Source organism: Marmota marmota, unplaced genomic scaffold (genome assembly GCF_001458135.2).
Source record: "Marmota marmota marmota unplaced genomic scaffold, marMar, whole genome shotgun sequence".
NCBI lineage: Eukaryota > Metazoa > Chordata > Mammalia > Rodentia > Sciuridae > Marmota > Marmota marmota.
The window spans coordinates 16,107,302-16,128,762 of record NW_026000057.1 but is presented as its reverse complement, the minus strand read 5'-3'; the positions used below and the strand labels follow the sequence as shown (position 1 = coordinate 16,128,762).

The window sequence follows — 21,461 nt, the reverse complement described above, 5'->3', positions numbered from 1 at the left end:
AGAAATGACTGCTTGGTAAATTTTACTTTTCTTCTATAGTGCATTGATTTTCTTTACCTCAGAGATATACGTCTAACCTTTAAAGTTAAAATATCAAACCAACAATCCCAAACTGCCCACATATTAGAGACCATGTGTTTTCCTGCCATACAAAGCAAATAGATTCTGGGTTTCCCTGCCATTTTTACAAGTTGGAATGAAGAACTTAGACAGAAAGTACTTTTAGAAATAGTCAGTGATAAATCTTATCCCAATTCCTTCACAGCACACCTATAGTGAGAATCCATTAAAAAAAAAAATAAATAACTATTGAAGGTAATGAAATCACTGGGCACTCTGGACTTTCATCCACTCCTGATGTATTTCAGTTAGTCACCTACTTGAGGAAAGCACTCCAAGCAAGAGGAGCTTGCACATGGGAACTTGCCGCCCCGCCCTTCACCATACCATGTCCCATGGGTCTGACATAAACTCTGCAGGTCTAGCATTGTTCTCTGTAGGCATTTTTTTTTTTTTTTTTGCATATGCTTTTTTACCCTACCTGGAATAGCTTAAACTTCCTCACAAAACAACCCCCTCCACATGTGTCTTTGGTTTGTTGATAAGATCAGGAATTCAGTACTTGTTTTTCATCAGTGGTTATCTATTAAGCACATACTATGTAGCAGATATCAAGCAAAGCCTTTGGGAAATAAAGATGAATAATAAGATGGTACTTGTCATCAAGAAACTCATAATAGACAGGAAAAATAAATTAGGATATGATAATGGCAGTTTAATCCAATAGGTTAAGGTTGAATGGGAAGCTGCATGCCATAGCAGCACACAGTAGGAAACATCTCTAGTTCTCTGGAAGTCTATATTTGTGCTTCAAAACACATACTCTCTCCTTTGTGAATCTTTTAAGTTCCTATGGGTCTGCCCTTCTAACTCCATTTTTAAGACTACAACGCAACTTCCTTGCAAGTTGATCTGCTCCATGGGACTGTGAGGCATGAAAATATTTTGTTTTCTTTCTTTCCCTTTCATTTAATCCAGTGCTTGGCATCTACAAGGCACTCGACACAAGGTGTTACTTGCACAATTGGGTATAAAAGTCAAATCCCAGTTCTTATAAACAGCACAAATTGGTAAGAGTTCAGTTGGGAAGTGAATGAGTGCCACAGTCTGGCTGGGCACAAAATCACGAGCCACTCAAGCAGGAACAAAGTTTATTTTTTGAAACTGCCGCCAATGTCCGGTACCGCCCGGGAAGATTTTTTCCACCCACGCGCGGCCTCCTCCCGGACCGCAGAGAGAGCTCCTCCCCCGGAACTCCCTCCTACTGTACTTCCCCAACCAATGGGAACTCTCCAGGAGTCCCGTAGCCGGCCTAGGTGAACAGCAGGAGTCCAATATCCATATGAATGCAAATCTTAACATAATCATATCATCTCAATGGCTAGCTGGCGTCACCTTTCGACCACAAATGCCATGCATCATATACTTGGCTCTTAGCAAATGAGGACTTCCTGAGACAAGTCAAACTTAATCTGAATTTGAAAGGAACATTTTAGGAAAATGTCTAACTGCCTTCTTTTTACACATGCAAACGAAAGACTTGCTGAGATGATAAAATCAACAGAATTATCCACAGCAAACGTGGTTCTAGAAAGGAATAATAACGTGCCTCTGATGTCATATTGTTACGAAGTTGCCTCCTTAAACTGAGGACTTCTGAGGTTTGCCACTTATTTATAGATCTGTCTTGGAATAATGTCTTAAGAAACATCTCCAATTCCTGTGCACAGTCATTGTCACTAGGTGGAGGTTGGAGTGGGGGTTTGTCAAGATGGCTGCAGTTATAAGTAAGGGCCACCAACGTGCATGGCAGCCATGAATAGAAGAGAAGCAACACAGCCGCCCCTGACGTTTCATTTACTTGAGAGTCAGCAAGTCGCGGTGTTCTCAGTGTTGACTCCCCTGTCTTCTCTCTGTGGGGTGTCCTTTCCTAATTAGAGGACTCATTAGTGAGCACCCATGAGCAAGAGGCATGCACTGTAGCCCAGTGAGGGAGCCCTGAATTGAGAATCAAGAAAGCTCATTGCACTAGGAATTTATCTTTCCCAAGGAAATAATAAAGAAGATGCACAGAGTTTAGCTAACAGAAGGCCAACTGTGTGTTAATAGTAATATAAAGTTAGAAATAACCTAATATCCCCCAAGTAGGGGATTATAAAGACAGATTTTGTGAGTTCAGATTCTAGCTTCACCACCTGTTAGTGCTGAAACTTTGGACAAGTTATTTAAACTAGGTCCCAGTTTCCTAATCCACAAAATTATAATAATAGAATCTATTCCTCAGGGTTATTCTATAGATTGTGTGTTATATATACAATACTTAGTACAATGCATGGTACATACTATGTGCTCAATAAATAGTATAATAATTTACCACTCCTAATTAAATACTTGTGAAAGTGAAAGAAGCAGCAAATCAAATGGGTCTCCAGGACAACAGACTAAACTGAAGCTATCTTGATCAAAACAGGCCACTATTAATAAATATTACCTTTTAGTTAAATAAATGCGGTACATTGAAATAATGTAGTAAGTGCCTCTGTTAAAATTCATTTGTTGGGTGAAAACTATCAGTTATATAAAGACTAAATATGGTATAGAGAGTTCACACCACCTATTGAGTTGGTCCCCCAATAGAACAAAAAATCCAAAAAAAAAAAAAATTGAGAATGAAGTAAGGAAAAAAATATGGAAATGGAGATCAACTAAAATTTCTAATATCTGACTAATAAAAGAACTGGAAAGAGATCAGAGAAGACAGAAATAAGGAAATCAATCTTTCAAGAAACTTTCTCAGAAGGAAATGACATGAATTCCAGATTGAAATCTTCTACCTAATGTGAATGAAAAACAAAGAAACAAACACTAAAACTCAAAACACCATATTGAGGCATTTCATTGAAAAACTTCATGATACAGGGATAAAGAGACAAATCTTCCAGAGGAAAAGTAGGATGTCCACAAGGGACACATGGTATCACATATCACATCATCAGCAAGACTGGCCTTTACAAGACACTGGGCAATGACTTCCATAATGGATAGAAAATAACTTTCAACCTAGAATTCCAGACTCAACCAAGGAGCAAGTGGGAAGACAGAAAAAGAGGCATTTTTCAGACATGTAGGTACTACTAAAAATAAATGAGTATTTTTCTCAGGAAGCTAGGATATTTCTAGCAAGACAAGCAGGTAAAACAAGAAAAAAGAAAGGGATCCAACTGGGCACAGTAGCGCTCATCTGTAATCCCAGTGGCTAGGGAGACTGAGGCAGGAGGATGTGAGTTCAAAGCCAGCCTCAGCAATTTAGTGAGGCCCTGTCTAAAAAAATAGAGATATCTAATCTAGGAAAGAAGTTACCTACAAAGGTGACAAAGGGAATTTCCAAATCATTGTTCAAGGAAGGCATAAGAATGTAGCCAATTCTGGGGCCCAGAGAACCATCCGTTCCAATGGGAACAGGCAGGTAGGAGAGCTGCAGACAGTGCTTATTGTATATAGACAGTGGGTTACATTCCAGAAGAACCTAATGGAATAAAGGTGGTTTTGGCCTCACACTTCAGANTTGCATGGTAATGGAGGGAGACCCTCATTGTTATACAGAATTACATATAAGAGGTTGTGAGGGGAATGGGAAAATAAACAAGGAGAGATATGAATTACAGTGGATGGGGTAGAGAAAGAAGATGGGAGGGGAGGGAGGGGGGATGGTAGAGGATAGGAAAGGTAGCAGAATACAACAGTTACTAATAGGGCATTATGTAAAAATGTGGATGTGTAACCGATGTGATTCTGCAATCTGTATTTGGGGTAAAATTGGGAGTTCATAACCAACTTGAATCTAATGTATGAAATATGATATGTCAAGAGCTTTATAATGTTTTGAACAACCAATAAAAAAAATTTAAAATAAATAAATAAATAAAAAGACAAAAAAAAAATCTCTTTCCCAGGCTCAAAAAAAAAAAAAAGAGAATGTTGGAACAGGTAGTAAGTAGGAAGGAAAGAGAAATATTTTTTATTATAAGCATTTTGTACTAGTTATCCATATTATTACATATACTTAAATTGTTTTGTTGAAATTGAAAAAAAATACCATTTTAAATACGTGCATATTTTTTTTCATAAAAACGACTATGGGAGAAATAGCAATATTCAGCTAGAATTTTAGTAGTTAGAGTTCCTAAATTAAAAAAAAAATAGTAATTTTCAATCTAAAAACCAGGACTTTCCGTGCTAAAGAAACATTCATGGATCCAAATAAGCTAGACTTTTTGTTTATTAAGAAAGGTGCAAGGTGTGTCTTTATTTGACATTAGTTGGGTGGAATGTAGAAAATTGCCTGTTTTTTCTTCCATGAGAAATACTGCCAAGACCAGTTGTTAAACTAGCACAGACTTAATGACAGCAAGTGTTTAAAAATATATTGGTACATAAACGTGTGCTTGTTTTTTGGAGTTATTTTCCTTAAAACATCCATAAATCTTTTGAAGGTTTTCTATTTTTAAGACTACCAGTGACTGGCACATGGGTGGGATTTCCGCAAGTATTAAGTATAGCCAAGTTCTGCAATGTTTGACATCATCACCATTCATTCCTGCTTTGGCTTTTAGATTTGTTAACTAAAACCTTTCTTCCCACTTCCTTCTCCTGCGCCTCCTTCTCCCACCCAAGGCTCCCAATCATGGCAATTTCAGAGATTTTTATTATGTTCACCAATATCTACACAAGTGGTTTATGAAGGATCAGTAATCATTAGCCTAATATCTACATTACCAGATGAAGCAATAGAATAAAAATATTTTCCATTTACTGTGTGCTACTCTCATTTTCTGCTTCTCATTCATTCCTTTAATTTTCCTCTTAAAAGTGGTCACTGTTGCAGGCTTTTATAATTGGAAGGGCATTTTTCTGGCTTTATGAAATTGAATAGATGATAATGAAATGAAAACAATCTGAACACTCATGATATACCTCATCTTTTTCTTTTTTCCTATGCTCTTTTCAGTACATAAACTTTGTTTGCCTAAGCCTGACATTTTAGCTCAACCGTTTACTTCTAATTTGCAATCCATGTTTGATTTAATTGCCATAAACCATTTTGTGAGATCTAGTAGCTGTTTCCTGGAGAGCCCTGGTCTCCTGAAACATGCTCTAAGATCTTCTGAGACCTGAGATCCTGAAAAATTGTAGGTAATAGGCAGTGGTGGATAATTCCTCTTTCTTAAATATTTAGATGTCTGTATCAAAGAGTAACAGTCGAAGTTGGGTGCCTGTAATCCCACCAGCTTGGGAGACTAAGAAGGATTGCAAGTTCAAAGCCAGCCTCAGCAATTTAGTAAGTCCTTGTATCAAAATAAAATATAAAAAAAGGCTGGGGATGTGACTCAGTGGTTAAGCACCCCTGGGTTCAATTCCCCGTAGGAGTAAGTTCACATTCTGAACCTAAATTTTTCCCCAGCTGGGCATCCAGTGATAGACTAATAAGATTTCTTCTTAAGAATAGCGATATAGCCGGATACTGTGACACATGCCTGTAATCCTTGTGGCTCAGGAGTCTGAGGCAGGAGGATCGAGAGTTCAAAGCCAGCCTCAGCAAAAGCAAGGTATAAGAAATTCAGTGAGATCCTGTCTCTAAATAAAATACAAAATAGGACTGGGGATATGGCTCAGTGGTCCAGTGTCCCTGAGTTCAATCCCCAGTACTCCCCCCGCTCACCCCAACCCCCCCCCAAAAAAAAAAGAATAGCAGTATGGTCTCTTCTTTGGCTAACTTTTCTTATAAAACAATACCTTTTAAAAATCAGTTGTATCTTGTCCTTTTGATGTATGTGCTCCATCCTGACACGAGAAATATCCATTTATTCAACATTTACTGCATCTTCTCCCTCATGCCACCTACTATGGTTGCAGTGGATCAATCAGACTGTTTCTGTCCTGTCTTCCCTGATAGAATGTAAAGAAGGCAAGAATTGTGTCTGTCTCCTGAAACCTAGGGCTAGCACAGTGCCTGGCACATCGTTTTGGCTCTTGGGTCTCTCTTGAATGGGTAAATCAGTATCAATCACCTGTGTGGTAATTGTGACAACCATGAGAGTTCAGTAACAACCTGATGACAGTTGCAGCTTCGCAAGAAGTCTGCTCCCTTAGGGAAGGGTGTTTTGACATTACTAATGCTCAGAAGGAAAGTTCTTGTCCAGTGTTTGTATTTTTCTTGGAGCTCCCTTTGTCTCTTCGATATTCAAAGAAGAAGAAATGCTCTTTTCTAACTACTTAGGTTTCTAGTCTTTGTTGGGACCATTCATTTATTCAGTAGATAAATCAATAAATTATTTTACAGCATTATTCTTCATGATAAAAAGCTTACAATGTAGTGGGGGGAAAAGAGACCGAGATAATTCTGAAACATGATGATAGAGTGGCTGTGATAGAGCCATAGGCATTATGAATGTGACCCAGAGCAGAAGAGAGGAGGGCAGGCACAGGAAGCTCTCTGTGGAGGAGTCTGAAAAGTGAGGCTAGGTTAGTGGTGCCCGGAAGGACTGGTTCAAGAAGAGCGGACATCAGTGGCAAAAGTCCAGAAGTGGCAAACAGCAGGAACTGATGCAAAAAATGTCTTTCAGTGCTGCTGGATCTGGCAGGGTCATGAATGGTGCAGGGCAGGTGAAGCCAGAAAAGCAGTCAGGGGCAAGTTAACTCTTGAGATGATGAGGAACTTCAGGAAGGAATTTAAATTTTATCCACCTGTCTTTTTACATGGTACCTAAAGCCATAAGTTCAGCTCTCCATTTTGAATAGAGGATGGATGTGAGGGGGCATCTGTTAGGGTGGCCCATGGTAATGATGATAACCTGGGAGAGTGGGGGTCAAGATGGAGAGGAAGAAACAGATTTTAGAATCATTAAAGGGTAAAATTAACTAGACTTAGGTGTTGGATACGGGGGATAAAAGTAATAATGGCTTCAATGACAACTCTGTATTTCTAGCTGGAATGAATGATTTCATGGGGGATGGATTGAGACTGAACATGTTCTCCATCCTTTAATGGAAGAAGCTGAGGAGATGATGAGCTTGCATGGATTTGAAGTATCTGGGGGACATCCAGTGACAGGCAGATAGACCCATGTGTGAAGCTAGAGAAAGGAGCTATTTCTGTTATCATATTCAGGTCATATTTGAAAATATGTGAGTGGATGAGAAAGAGAAGACCAGAGAAAGAAGCGCAGAATTGTAGGGAATTCAAACTCTGATTGTTTGAAAAAAGAAGAAGAACTCTGAAAGAAGACAGCAGAAACACAGGAGAATCTGGAGGAGCAGTGTTCAAAGGTAAATAAGGTGTGCACTGAACAGTGTCCACTATAGAAAATAGGGAGGATGTCACTGGAGACATAGGTAAGAGTAGAATAATATGGGGAAGAGAAAGGCGAGGAGAGGTGGTGGTTCAAATATGGTAGACTGTGGTGTGAATGGGAAGTGAAGTGAAATAAACAAGTACATGCCATGGTTTTGAAAAATCTGGATGAGGAAGAGAGGAAAATGTGAGCAGTAACTAGAGGCAGCTGAAGGACCAAGGCTGCTTAGATGTGAGAAGCTTTAACTAGAGACAGACTTGATGCTATGGAGTGGGTGGGGGCAGGGTTGATGCAGTGCAGCTTCAAGGGTACAAGTAAATGTGGAGGCCTTGGATAGGAGAAAGCTCCCTCATTCCCAGAGAATAAAAGGAGGGAAGCAGGACTGGCTCATGTACGGAGGTGAAGATACTTGTATGTAGAAGTGGTTTGTGTGGTTGATGGTGGAACCTGATGGAGTTTCGTCCTGATGGCTTTGGTGTTCTCCATGGAGGGGTGTGTATGTGTATGTGTGTACGTAATTGTTTTCAATGGTGGTAAAATAGACACAACATAAATTTTACTATTTTAATCATATGTCAGTATACAATACAGTGGTCCATGAAGTCTGGTACAAGACTATCCTACCAAGGACCAATTAGATTAATGGGAATGGGAAGTAAGTAGGGATTTTGGAAAAATCAGGACAGTCTGGGACAGCTGGGAAAGGGAGTGGGAATGATTTGCATCAAGGACAAGCAAAAGGATTGGATCTCTGTTGTATAGAGTGCTGAAGGTCCAGTGGGGGTCGGACTCCATGTGCTTGTCTTAGCAAGCTTACTTACTTATTCTATGGACAAGCTAAGCCACCTTGATATAGGGTCTGAGAAAAAGTGAGTTGGGCAACTGGGTAACTTTCAGCAAAAGTAAAATACAATACACCTCTTAGCATACGCAAAATAAATTTCAGTTGGACTAAACAAGTAATTGCTTTAAAAGTGAGATGATAAAATGTGGAATAAAGTATACAGGAGCATTCATATGATGTTTATGAACTCTGAGCATCACTCCTGTTTTTTATTTCATCCAAGTGTGTGGAAACAGTACCAAGGACATAAGACATAGTTCCTGACCTCAAAGAGCTCATCATCTAGTTGGGGTAGGGATATAAGTAGATAAGGATACTGGAGCATGTTAAGATTCAGTGATAGAAATACTGGGGCTGGGGTTGTAGCTCAGTGGTAGAATGCTTGCCTAACATGTGTGAGACACTGGGGTTCAATCCTCAGCACCACATGTAAATAAATAAAAAATAAAAAAGATCCATCTAACAAAGAAAGAAAGAAAGAAAGAAAGAAAGGAAGGAAGAAAGAAAGAGAGAAAGAACAAATACTGTGCCAACAAATATTTATGGATTCTGCTTAGACACTGCTTGTTGCTAGGTTCAGATAACTTCATAAAGCTTACCACTGAGTGCAGTGCCTGTTACAGTGGAAGGTATTTTGGAAGGTATGTTGGAAACACACATCGGAGAGTTTAGATTTTGAGCAAGGATCAGGAAGGCTCAATAAGGTCATCTGAGTTCGATTGGAGTTAGCTTCTAGAACTGCTGGGTTTAGATTCCAAAATGCTGTTACTTTTAGAGATGGAGTCTCATGTGTTCAGATGAATTCCTTTGGAGCACAATTACCACACATTTGACAATAAAAACTTTTGATTTCTAGTCTCTACAGCAATGTGTAAAGATGGTAGGGTTTATGCAGAATGCTGCTTGTTTTCTGTCTAGCAGCCTAAAGGCTAGCTCATTAAAATTCAAAGATGAATTACATAGTGGGTGGCAGAACAAATGTTTTCTTCACTGAGCAGAACTAAGGCCTTCAAGACATTTCTCTCAGAATCGAAGTCACTCTTTGCAGCTGTTCAGTAAGACACCACCCTCCCTGTCTCTGCACTGCACCCATACAGTGATGACAGCAAGAAAGAGAATAGCAAGACTGGTTCTTTGGAACTGTGTACATATCTTACCTGATTCTAAAATAAATTATTTTAAACATAAAAAAAATTTCAAAACCCCAAATGTGTTTCTAGTTGAAAGTTTAACCAAGAGAAAAGAATTATTCCGTGGGATTTTTGTTTTTTGTTTTTCTTGCTGTGCTAGGAATCAAACCCAGAGCCTCACACATGCTAGTCGAGTGCTTTACCACTGAGCTAAACCTCCAGCCCCCCAAGGGATTTAAAGCATGATAATTTGAGTCTAAGTTTTGTGGGTTATGCCCTGAGAACAAAAGAACAGCAAAAAGCTCAGTGAAAGTTTAGTCTTGTTTCTCTGGTTCTGTTATGGGTGCACTATGGAATAAAGCAAATGTGATGTTCTTATTTAGTCATTCCTGGTTTGATTGAGGGCAAGATTTCCTAGAGTAGGGGAAAGGAAATACAGACATTGAGATAAAAGAGCTGAAAACAAACCCTGAATTTGATTAAAAGATTTTATAGGTCTGCCTATCTCCATGTAGGTGTGTGTGTGTGTGTGTGTGTGTGCGTGCACACACCACGTCTACATATATGAATGATTGTGTGTTTACAGTTTTTCATTATTCTGTTCACTATAAATGCCTAGATATAGGGACCAATTCAGTAGCTGTCAGCGCCCTAAGTACTCAGATTCTTCAAATACCCTTTCCATTAAACTAAATTGGTGCTTCTTGGAGAAATGGCTGATTATGGATCTGGAGAAAGAAATTAAAGAGGTGAGCTTGGAACATCTTTCCAGACCAGATAGCAAGGAAGACTACTAACAGTCCTATCTAAGGGTCATAGGAGCCAAACTTGAAAAGATTTCCACCGGCCCCAAACAGGACAACTTGAACTATAAAGGTATAACTACAATGGATTAATAGGTCTCAGAGATACATGTTATATACATAAGTATTTATAAGTTCATAATGTCACTCATAAAATACAACGTGGGCTGGTGGCACTCAGTGGTAGAGTGCTTGCCTAGCATGTGCAAGGCTTGGGTTCAATCCCAGTATCACAACCCACATGACACAATAACTGAGTCACGTTGGATCATTCCAATGAACCAACTCATTGTTTTGAAAATGGTAAATAAGAGGAGAGAACGAAACATTAATACTACCTTTGAAACACAATTAATACCACTATATAAACAAATAGAAAACAAAGCGACTTTTTTTTTAAAAAAATCAAAGTAATTGAGTTAATAAAGAAGGAATAAGAGAAATTAGTTCATCACCACCTTGCAAACCCTAATAAATCAATGAATGTAAGCACTTATCATCAATGGTTGTCAAAAGCTCCACAAGGAAAATAATCAGAAAAGATTGATGCAAGAATATCCCACCACATGTACCACATAAGAAGTGTTATGGGCTGAATAGCATCCACAGTACCTCAGGATGTGACTGTGTATGGAGACAGGGTCTTTAAGGAGTGATTAAGTTAAAAAGAGGTCATTCAAGAGGGTCCTAATCCCACACTAATGGTGGGATTTTATGAAGAAGAAATATGACAGGTATCATTATAAGGAGAAAATTTGGACATAGGCACAGAAGGACAACCATATAAAGACATAGGGAAAAGAAGCCATCTATAAGGCAAAGAGAGATCACAGAATGAACCAACCCTGCCAAAACCTTGACCTTGGACTTCTAGCTGCCAGAATTGTGAGAAAACACAAATGCTGCTGTTGAAGTCCCACAGCTATGGTGCTTCGTTATGAGCCTAGCAGGCTCATGCAGTAGTCTTGTCCAACTCAGATCAAGCCTCTAGATCCAACCAAGAGTATATAGCAAAATGACAGTGGAAAATGTTACATGGCTTCACGAAATGTCATCAGAAAAATATATTGTGGGAAATTGTATAGGATGAATGGCTTAGTTTCTTTAATGAATGAATCAGGAGAAGAAGAGATGAGAACTTATAAACTAAAAAACAGCAACAACAAGAACAACAACAAAAAACTTCAAGGACTCATCAATCAACCAGTTGCAAGGTGTGTAACAGATTGTTTCTAATAAACTGTTAAAAAATCATAACATTTATAAAACGTAGACTTTTGAATGCTGAATAGTTGCTGACAATATTAAAGTTTAAGGATAAATAATGGCAGTGTGGTTATAATAAGAAAAAGAGCTTTTAAATTTTATACCAGCCCTGTGTGTGTATATGTGTGTGTGTGTGTGTGTGTGTGTGTTAGTAAGACAAAGATAAAATGCAATTGGCTATAAATTGATGATTTTTGAAGTTGACTGATGTGTACTGGGGAATCCTTGTATTATTTATTAGACACACATTTTATATTTATAATTTATTATATACATTCGTTTTTATCTTAAAATTTTTAAATGTAGCTAAAAGTAAATTGTATCAACTTTAACCTTAATTAGTGAAGTTCAAGATTTATCATCTAGATGATAAACTTGTTTGAAACTAAATTGAGTCAATATTGCACAGTTTCTCAACCAACTTTATCCCATGGCTACCAAGCAGCTTCAATAAAAATTGCTGTCCTTCTTTCCTTGTTGTTCTCTGATGCTCACACAAAATAAGCAAGCCACGCCCAGAAAGTAACAGCACAGAGAAGCCCTAAGCTGCTGGGTGGCCAGAACGTCCTGGATGTCTTCTGTAAGATCTCCCGAATCTCTGGCAATGTCAGGGATTATATTCAACACTCTTTAATAGGTGACCCTAGACAATCTAACATGCTGCATTTCTGGTAAGATTTTGGATAACTGCCTCTGAGGCCACAGGCACGGCAAAACCTGAAGTGACAGTCATTTCATATAAATCATTTAAAAATACTGAGTGAAAATCAATCAGCACCTCTGTGCATTTCCACACCATGGATCGACTCTTGGCAGCAGTAACCTCTTGCAGTATGTTATTCTGCACCAGAAGACAACGTTCGAGTTAGATTGCATAGCCCGTGCAGTGAGAAGAAGCCCAGCTGGAGCCCAGAAGGGCAACCAGCAATGTGCTGGTGACATCACCATGGCAAGAATAGCATTTTTCACATTCTGGAGCACAGGGAAGACAATCTGGCAAATTAATGAAGTGCTCACTTAGGGTAATGTGAGACCTTTCATGTTTCAATTAATTCTTTACTTCACTATAGTGGTAGAATATTTAACAAGGCTTTCAAATAAAAATGGTCGTGTTTCCTAGGAAATAAAAGCAATAAATCAAACCCAAATAATCACAACCTGAGGTCTGAAGCATACGTGCGTGTAATTTACAGAACTGCACAGTCCTTTGATGCTCTCCTTATGGAAGAGAATCAGCACAAGTGGGCGTTTCCTTTTTAAAGGGAAACAAATATCCATACATTTTGTTACTTATTTCTGTCCTTTAAAAAGAGAATTAGAGCAACATCTGAGATAATGCCCCGGAAATTTGGAAAGACTTCTGTCGTGCTTTCCCGAACACTTCTTTGGGAAGCAATTTCATTTTCACCTTGGAAACAGTATAGGTGTCATACTAATGTGGGACTACACAATTTTGTTTGTAAATTTAAATAATTCCTATCTACTTTTTCAAGATCGTTTGTGCCCATAGACATGCAGACCTATTCATAAAATGTTTTCAGACTGTTAATGATGTACAACTGATGGATGACATTTTTGCTACTTGGGGAGGGAGGAAAATCCAAAGAAAGGATAAAAGATTAAAGCAGGGGCAGAAAATGATCTTCCAGGCCGGGAATGTAGCACAGTGGTAGAGCACTTGCCTAGACATGCACAAGGTCCTAGGTTCAATACCCAGCAGTGCAAAACAAAGCAAAACCAAAACCAAAATCTATCATATTTCATCATGAACAGTTACCCTCTTAACTTTACTCAATTTCTTAGTATCTGTTTCACCCATTTCTAGGTACAATAGTAAACAAGCAATTGTTTATTCACACCCTAGTTTTATGCCTTTTTGCCATGTGTCTATATATTTTTAGTTTATTTAGCTGTAGATAAACACAATGCCCTAATGTTAATTAATTTTTATGTGGTGCTGAGGATTGAACCCAGTGCCTCACACATATTAGACAAGCACTCCACCTCTGAGCTACCCTCCCAGCCCCGCCATGTGTCTATATTACATAGGCTATTAGATCTATGTGGGATCTCCCAGAGGACCTGGTAATGTGTATGCTTGCTCAATAAAATCTGGTTAAGACGTTTGTTGTCTGAAGACAGGAGTAACATCCATAGAGATCCCTTCTGGATCCTTGAGGCTATTAATTGCCTCAAATTGTCCTAACTAGTCAGCCCACTGTTACTTTGGACCTTTATTTAATTAATTTATTTATTTTGCAATGCTGGGGATGGAACCTAAGGACTCTTTGTCAACAAGTTACAACCCCAGCCCTTTTTGTTTTTTGTTTTGTGGGAGGGTCTTGCTAAATTGCTGAGGTGAGCCTTGAACTTGTGATCCTCTTGACTCAGCTTCCCAAGCAGCTGGGATTAAGGTGTGTGCTACTACACCCAGAAAGACCTTTATTTTATACAGTTTAAGTGACCACTCAAAGGTAGAACCTCAATTTTTCCAGCTTCCTGAGGACAGGACATAAAACAAGTAAGCATAACACATGTTAGATAAATCTCTCTAAGCTCCTTGGGATTTTGAATACTAAAAATTAGCTTTTTTTCTTTTTCTTTTTTTTTTTATAAGCCTCTTTCTCTTTCCATTTCTGAGAATCTCTTGGGCAACAAATATTCAAGGATAAACTCCATTAATATTGAAAATTTTCTCTATTAATAATTGCTGAACATAGTTGCATTTTTCTTTGGTTTGTTCAAATACAAATAAATATCAAAATAATCTAGTATTTTCAATAATCTCCATGACAGCTGTTGATCCAGGATCAAATAAGTGTTATCCCAGAGCATTAAGATTAAATGTTTAGGGGCTGGGGATGTGGCTCAAGCGGTAGCGCGCTCGCCTGGCATGCGTGCGGCCCGGGTTCGATCCTCAGAACCACATACAAGCAAAGATGTTGTGTCTGCCAAAAACTGAAAAATAAATATTAAAATTAAAAAAAAAAAAAAAGATTAAATGTTTAGAAATCAAGACACAACATTATCATGTATGATTCCATGAAGGCAGAGAGAGTAAAGGAGGATCAACATGTAAGAAATCAGGCTGGTCTCAATGCAATCATGTCTAAGGCTGACCTGGAGCATCCCTAATTTCCTGTCCATTCTTTGTGGCCCTCCTCCTTTGGAATATGCTCTCTTGAGAAGTGTCAGGTAATGGTGCCATGTAGCACCTCTTCTGGGCTGTGAGCACCAGCCGCCTGGTTTGGTTGTAGAATGAATGGCAGCTGCAGGGAGAGTGGAAGGGAGTATTTTTCTCAGCATGTCTGAAGTCATACCACACATGTGGCTGCCTGTGTCAACAGCAACCCCAACTCCACCTCTAAGGAAGGCCAATTTAGAAAAGGAAAATATGATGAAACACATCTTTGAAGACCCCATTGAGATTCCCTGGAAGATTCTGACTGAGGTATAGACTAAGATCCTTCAAAAACAGAGATCTTGTTTTCTTGCAAATGTTCTGAGGTGAAAATAACAGGGAAAGAAGCTTCTCGGTCCAGAAAGCACAGACCTTGCCAAATGGTTTCTAAATGTATTCCTCAAAAATTTCCAAGTGCCATTCGTGGCTTTTTTATACTTCCGGAAGTGGACAAAGCAGAAATCAATGATGCTGTTAGCAAACAAGCATGTAAGGAACAAACTTGCTGAGAAACTAGAGAGTCCTGCCTTTAGGTCACAATCTAGATACAGCACTAGAAACAAGAGCAAGCCAGAAACTCATGAATGCACAGAGGTGCATCACTTCATGTTTCCACAAGGAAAATACAAAACCCCAAAGGGAAGTTTCCACATAATTCTTCTATTTGAAACTCAAGTGAATAACTGTTACTGGCGTCTATATTAGGCGACTAGACTGACTCACTGCAACTTAAACAGTGACTTTTTTTAAACTATGGAATTCAAAAAGACAGTAATTTAACCACTTATTGGAACTATTTTTAGATGGAACTCAGACGATGTGGGTCAGAAGAGAAATTGTTGTTCTTGGACATGATTGATGCTGGTGGTCAATAGTCCAGAATAACCACCTTATTTAAACCAGTTTATTTTTTACCACTCTGAGGGTTCATTGAATTGTTTGTTCATGAATCAAAGTGGCTGCCACACATCCATGGTGGTGGGCCTAGGCAGAGGAGTCACCAAAGGCAGAAACATGGACGATCAAGCACAGTGCCACCTCTCGCAGGGCCCCTCTTCAGCCACCCAGAGTGTTTTCTCTGGCAGAAGTGTCCAAATGAAAGTCAAGTTGTCCCATCAGTTTCACACAGTTATATAAGCAAGGCCCAGCCAGTCTTTTCTGAACTGAGTGCTAAATGAATATCATCATCTTCAGTTCATTACTCTGCTGTCCAGGCTGCTAGGAAAATACTGGTCATTTCTCAAATAACCAATGGCTTTTTAAGAAAAATGTAAATATTGCTGTATTATAAAATTAATTCCAATAGTAAAAGAGATTGTAAATTTTAAATCAATGCCACCATGCTCTAATCCCTCTACTGAATGTAGTCATAGTCTCTCTTATTAGGGATAGAATATTTTTGTGTGTGGGTTTTGTTTTTGTTTTTTGTTTTTGTTTAGTTTCAGGTAGACACAATATCTTTATTTTATATTTATGTGGTGCTGAGAATCTAACCCAGTGCCTCATGCATGCTAGGTGAGCACTCTGCCACTTAGCCACAACCTCAGCCTTTTGTGTGTGTTTTTATAGATACAAGTAAAATTGAAAATGTGTTCTATATCAGGAACTTTGTAGACATTAAGGAAACAAAAAAGTAAAACATGGGCTTGGGGTGTAGCTCAGTGGTAGAGTAGCTGCCTAGCATGCATAAGGCCCTGGGTTCCATCCTCAGTACTGCAAAGAAGAGGAAACAGTTTCTTTCCTTTACTCACAGATTTAACTCAAGGTGAGTCAACATGATACCACCATATATATTAGATATGACCAATGTTCTGTGGGAAAAAGGGGAGGGAATCATTGTGGATAGACATCAAGTGATGCTTTCCGTTGCTTCTGGGGATTTGAGATTCCAGGGACATATGATATTCTGAATTTAGATCATAAAATATTTTAGCACTGAAGTGAGAACTAAATATATGTAACTAAGTATGTATTCTTTTGCAAACTAATTACTTCTTTTCTAATTTTTTTTTCATTAGAGCATTATAGTTATACATAGTAATTTGGTTCATTTTGTCAAAATCATACATGCATGGAATTTAATTGACTCCATTTCAGGCCCCATTCTTCCCTCTTTCTCTCTCCCCTCCCTCGCTCCCTCTCTCTCTTCCTCCTTTCCTCCCTCAGTTATCCTTCCTCTACTCCATTGATTTTCCTTTTACTCTTTTATTTGTTTATTTTTGATTGGTGCTTTTACCTATCTATGTACAGAGGTGAAATTCCCTGTGGTATATTTATATATGCACATAGTGTGATTTGGTTTAATCCTCCCCTTTCCCTACCCTCCCTCCTTCCCCACTATGTCCTTCTCCTACTTCACTGATCTTCCCTATATCATTACAATATCTGATCCCCCCTCCCTTTTACCCTTATTTTGCTCTAGCTTCTGCATATGAGAGAAAACATTCAACCCTTGACTTTCTGACTCTGGCTTATCTCACATATGCTCCATTTCCATCTGTTCACCAGTAAATGCCATAATTTCATTCTTCTTTATGGCTGAGCAAAACTCCACTGTGTATATATAACACATTTTCTTTATTTATAGAATTACTTCTATAATACATTAAAGAAAAGTGGCACATTTGCATGAAATGGTTTTCTCATTCATCATTAATCAAGCTAATCTAAACCATTAGCAATACCTGTTCCATACCTTCTAACTATCAGGTATTTTACCCTTTAAACTCTCTTGAAATTATTCCCAGCTATATAGCTGTATTTGTAAATAGTAAAACTCAATAAATTCACCAACAAATAAAAGACTGTAGGGAGCTACTCCTTTGTTCTTGGGAGAGAAAAAGGAGGTTATAGAAGCAGGTGGGTGGGATGGGAATAGAGAGAAGTAGATGATCTGTAAATTCACTAGGTCTGCTGCCCCCCCCCCCCGCCCCCCGCCTTATTCCTCTATCCTCTGAGATTAGTTGTCAACTACATGTCAGGCAAGGTAAAGGTTTTGGGATTCCAACATGAGACACATTCTGAACCCTTTGAGAAGCATTGATTTGGATGGATAGAATGTGCTGAGCTAGAAATTTCAGAATATTCTAATAGTTTTAATAAAGCGAGTCAAATATCATGAATTATTGGTTCACAGGAATGAGGAAAGTCTGGCTTGATTTTATGTTTTCATGTTTTGGCAGGGCTGGGGATGGAACCCCGGGTCTCTCACATACTAGGGAAGCGCTCTGCCACTTAGCTACATCCCAGTCCCAAGGTGACATTTAAAGCTCCATCTTGATAAAGGAGGAGGGAGGGGAATGAATAACAGCTGAGGGAACAGGCTGAAGGTTCACTTTAGTGTTCTCAGAATCGAATGAGGAAGGAAGGAGGAAGGCCCGTGTGTGTCTGAGGCAGGGATGGGTTGGGGAGAGCAGACCAGGAGGCCCATCGGTCAGACCATTTTAAGAAAGAAAAGGAAAAACCAAACAGCAACAACCCTGACCCTGACCCTAACCCTAACCCGTGTGCTGTACTAAGGAGTCTGGACTTTCTGGGGCCAGGGGATGTCAGTGAAGGGTTTGCTGGAGAGTGCTTCCCTCCCACCCAGGGAGCCTGATTCTAAGGAATGGGAAGGGAGTGTCTGCCTGTGTGCTGTGGGAATTCCTTGCCCTCTGGCTTCCTTCAGCTCTCTGCTCAGGCATGACCTCCTCTTCCCCTCCCGCCTGCCCCCACAGAAAGAGAACATCCAGGATTTTCAATTCCTCCTCTGCTTTTATTTTGCCTCACAGAACCTCCCACACAAAATACTTGCTTGTTTCTTTGTCTTAATAGCTTGTCCTTTCAGGCCTGTGGTGCTGTGCCTGATATACTCTATGGAAGTGCTCACGTATTCCAGAGTGGGGAGCAATGCTACAAACCTTGGTCCAAACCACTTGGTGCTGTAGTTTGGATCTTGAATGCCCCAAGGGCCCACATATCAAAGGCTCAGGGCATGGTGCTCTTGGGACGCGATGGAATCTTTCAGAGGTAGAGGTGAGGTCTTTAGGTAATTGGGGGGCAGTGTCCTTAAGGAGAGTGTTGGGACCCCACCCCCTCCCTCTTGCTCTCTTTCACTTTCCAGTCATGAGGTACATGGTGCCACACACTTGCACCATGATGTGCTGCTTTGTCATAGGCCTAAAAACAGCAGTCCAACCAATTATGGACTGGAACCTCTGAAACCATGAACTAAAATAAACCTTTTTTTCCTCTATATAAGTGAATTATCTCAGGCATTTGTTACAGTAACAGAAAGTTGACTAACACACTTGGGAACTCATGAAACTGAGATTCTAGAAAGAGAAATTTTTGTGGTCACCAAGAGGCTGTGGCTTCCCAGGTCAAGGAATGACGGGAAAGAAGTTCCAAGAGACATTCTCAAATCTTCTGAGATGGCAAATCCTTACCTGTACAGTTCTTTTTCTGTCTCTTCCCTAGAGTTGGGTCTTTATATGGGAAGGCAGGGCTGAGGTAATGTTCTAATTTAAGGTTTTGGGAACCTAGCCAAGGATCTCACTGGAGAAAGAGAATGAAGCATAGAACTTTCCTCAAAAACATTGCTCAATGCCAGAGTTTGGAATCACAAAGTTGGTGTTTTATTGAATGCCCACTGGACCTCAAAATGGGCAGGCCATGACCTTCGGAACTCCTGGGTCTCATGAGGTCCCAGCCTTACCAGCCACCTTCAACTTCCCAGCATTCTTCATGCTTGGGTCTGAAAGGACATTAGGGGCGATCATGATACATCAAGGTTCTTTTTTGGGGGGTGGGTACCAGGAATTGAACTCAGGGGCACTTGACCACTGAGCCACATTCCCAGCCCTATTTTGTACTTTATTTAAGGACAAGGTCTCACTGAGTTACTTAGTGCCTCACTATTGCTGAGGCTGGCCTTGAACTTTCAGGATCCTTCTGCCTCAGTCTCCTGGGCTGTTGGGATTACAGGCTTGTGCCACTGCACCCAGTATCATCAAGGTTCTTTTTAAAAAATTTTTTTTTTTTAAATTGTTGATAGACCTTTACTTTATTTATTTATTTATATGTGCTGCTAAGAATCTAATCCAGTGCCTCACACATACTAGGTAAGTGCGCTACCACTGAACCCCAGCCCCAGCCCCTCATCAAGCTTCCTAAGTGTCCATCTGGTGGTTCTTTGCATCTCCAGCAACTGACTGTCCAGTGATTTAGAGCAGGAAAGAGTCCAGAAACTTCTCAGAATGCTAGATGATGGGTCAGGCCTTTAGCTTTTTCAAGTCACTTGGCTGGAAATCACCTGAAGTCACCAGAGAAATATAAATCTCAACTTTGAAAACTCATGGCCTTGGTTCTAGACCTTTTCCCTTGGAGAACCAAGCAGTTTATTCCTATTTCAGGCAACCCAAGCCGTTTATCCTGGATAAGCAAGGAAGACATGGTCGTGGTTTTATTGCCTGGAATATGAGTGATTACGAAGACTCCAATCAGAGAAATTCCAATCGGGCTCTTATGGTTAGGCAGAGTAAATCACCATTACCAAGAGTTTCCAAGCCTTCCAGGTTGCCAAAGCTACCAGAAAAGGAAGAGGTATGACCTGTTGTTTTCTAAGCATCATAAAAAAAAAAAAAAAATCAGCCTGTTTTAACATACAAAGTCAAGAGTGTTGTTTAGTATTAATATTAACAGTTTTATAGCTCCTTTTAGCTTTATCAAACCACGTTGTGATCTCTATTGGATTTCCATAGTAACATCTGTTCAGTGGGTCTTTTTCCCATTTTACAGGTAAGGAAAACAAGCAGTTTCATAGGCCAGTCCTTAGAATGGTTATTAATTGCCTGATTTAACCTGGAGAGAATGACCATCCCCTTGGTTTCCAAAGACTTGAGAAAACAGTTTATAAAATGAACGTAAATCTGTAATTCCCTTTAAAAACCTCACATACTGGTTAGCGTAGTAAGAATATACTAGTTCAAAATGGAAGTTTTCCCCTGCTTTGCCATCTAGGAAATCTTGGGCAAGTTGCATAATTTTCTTAAAAAGTCAGAAAGGAATATTTGGGTATTATTCTGAAAAATTTGTAGAGTTAAAATGAGAATCAAGTAAATACTAAAAGAAAAAGAAAGAAAGAATACATAAGTATGTATTCAACCATGATTTCCTATGTATAGACCACTTTCCTATTTTAGCTTTCTGCATAATCCAAAAGCACAACTACCTTTGTAGTCATTTAAATATTGTTTGACAGCAAATTTCCATGATAGAAAAGGAGATAGATCAGATCCATTCAGAGACCCCTGTCCACACACAAAGAGTTGTCTTGCCCCATTGAAGAATCTTGCCAACTCACTAGAATATTACCTACCCTGTGTCACCAGAGATCTGATTCCTCAGCAATTAATTACGTCTATTTGAAAAATTCTGCTAGGGAGTCATAGTAGTCTTCCTTGGTAGGTCCTGACCCCAGGGACACTTTTATGGAAAAGGGGAGCAGTCCAGTCACTAACATTTCTCTGTGGTTTGAGTTCAATTCCTGGTACCCACCCCCCAAAAAAGAATCTTGATGTATCATGATTGTCCCTCATGTCCTTTCAGAGCCAAGAATGAAAAATGCTGGGAAGTTGAAGGTGGCTATTAAGGCTGGGACCTCATGAGACCCATGAGTTCTGAAGGTCATGGCCTGCCCATTTTGAGGTCCAGTACCAAAAAAAGAAAAAAAATGTTTAAAAGACTTATTTTAAAATTTCAAATTTACTGAGGACATTGCAAGAACTCCTCATATAGCCTTCACCCAGACCTATAGTTGTTAATTTTATTTGGTTTAATGTTCTA

General features: G+C 39.4%; 1 protein-coding gene across 1 annotated transcript in view; it reads left to right on the top strand.

The window, feature by feature from the left end:
* CUNH4orf45 (chromosome unknown C4orf45 homolog) overlaps positions 1 to 21,219 on the top strand; it is a 73,558-nt gene extending 52,339 nt beyond the window's left edge. The window contains exon 4 of the mRNA XM_015484366.2: positions 20,030 to 21,219. Within this exon, the coding sequence (XP_015339852.1) occupies positions 20,030 to 20,225 (196 nt within the window). The 3' untranslated portion in view covers positions 20,226 to 21,219. The remainder of the gene's footprint in view (positions 1 to 20,029) is intronic.
* The last annotated feature ends 242 nt before the right edge of the window (positions 21,220 to 21,461 follow it).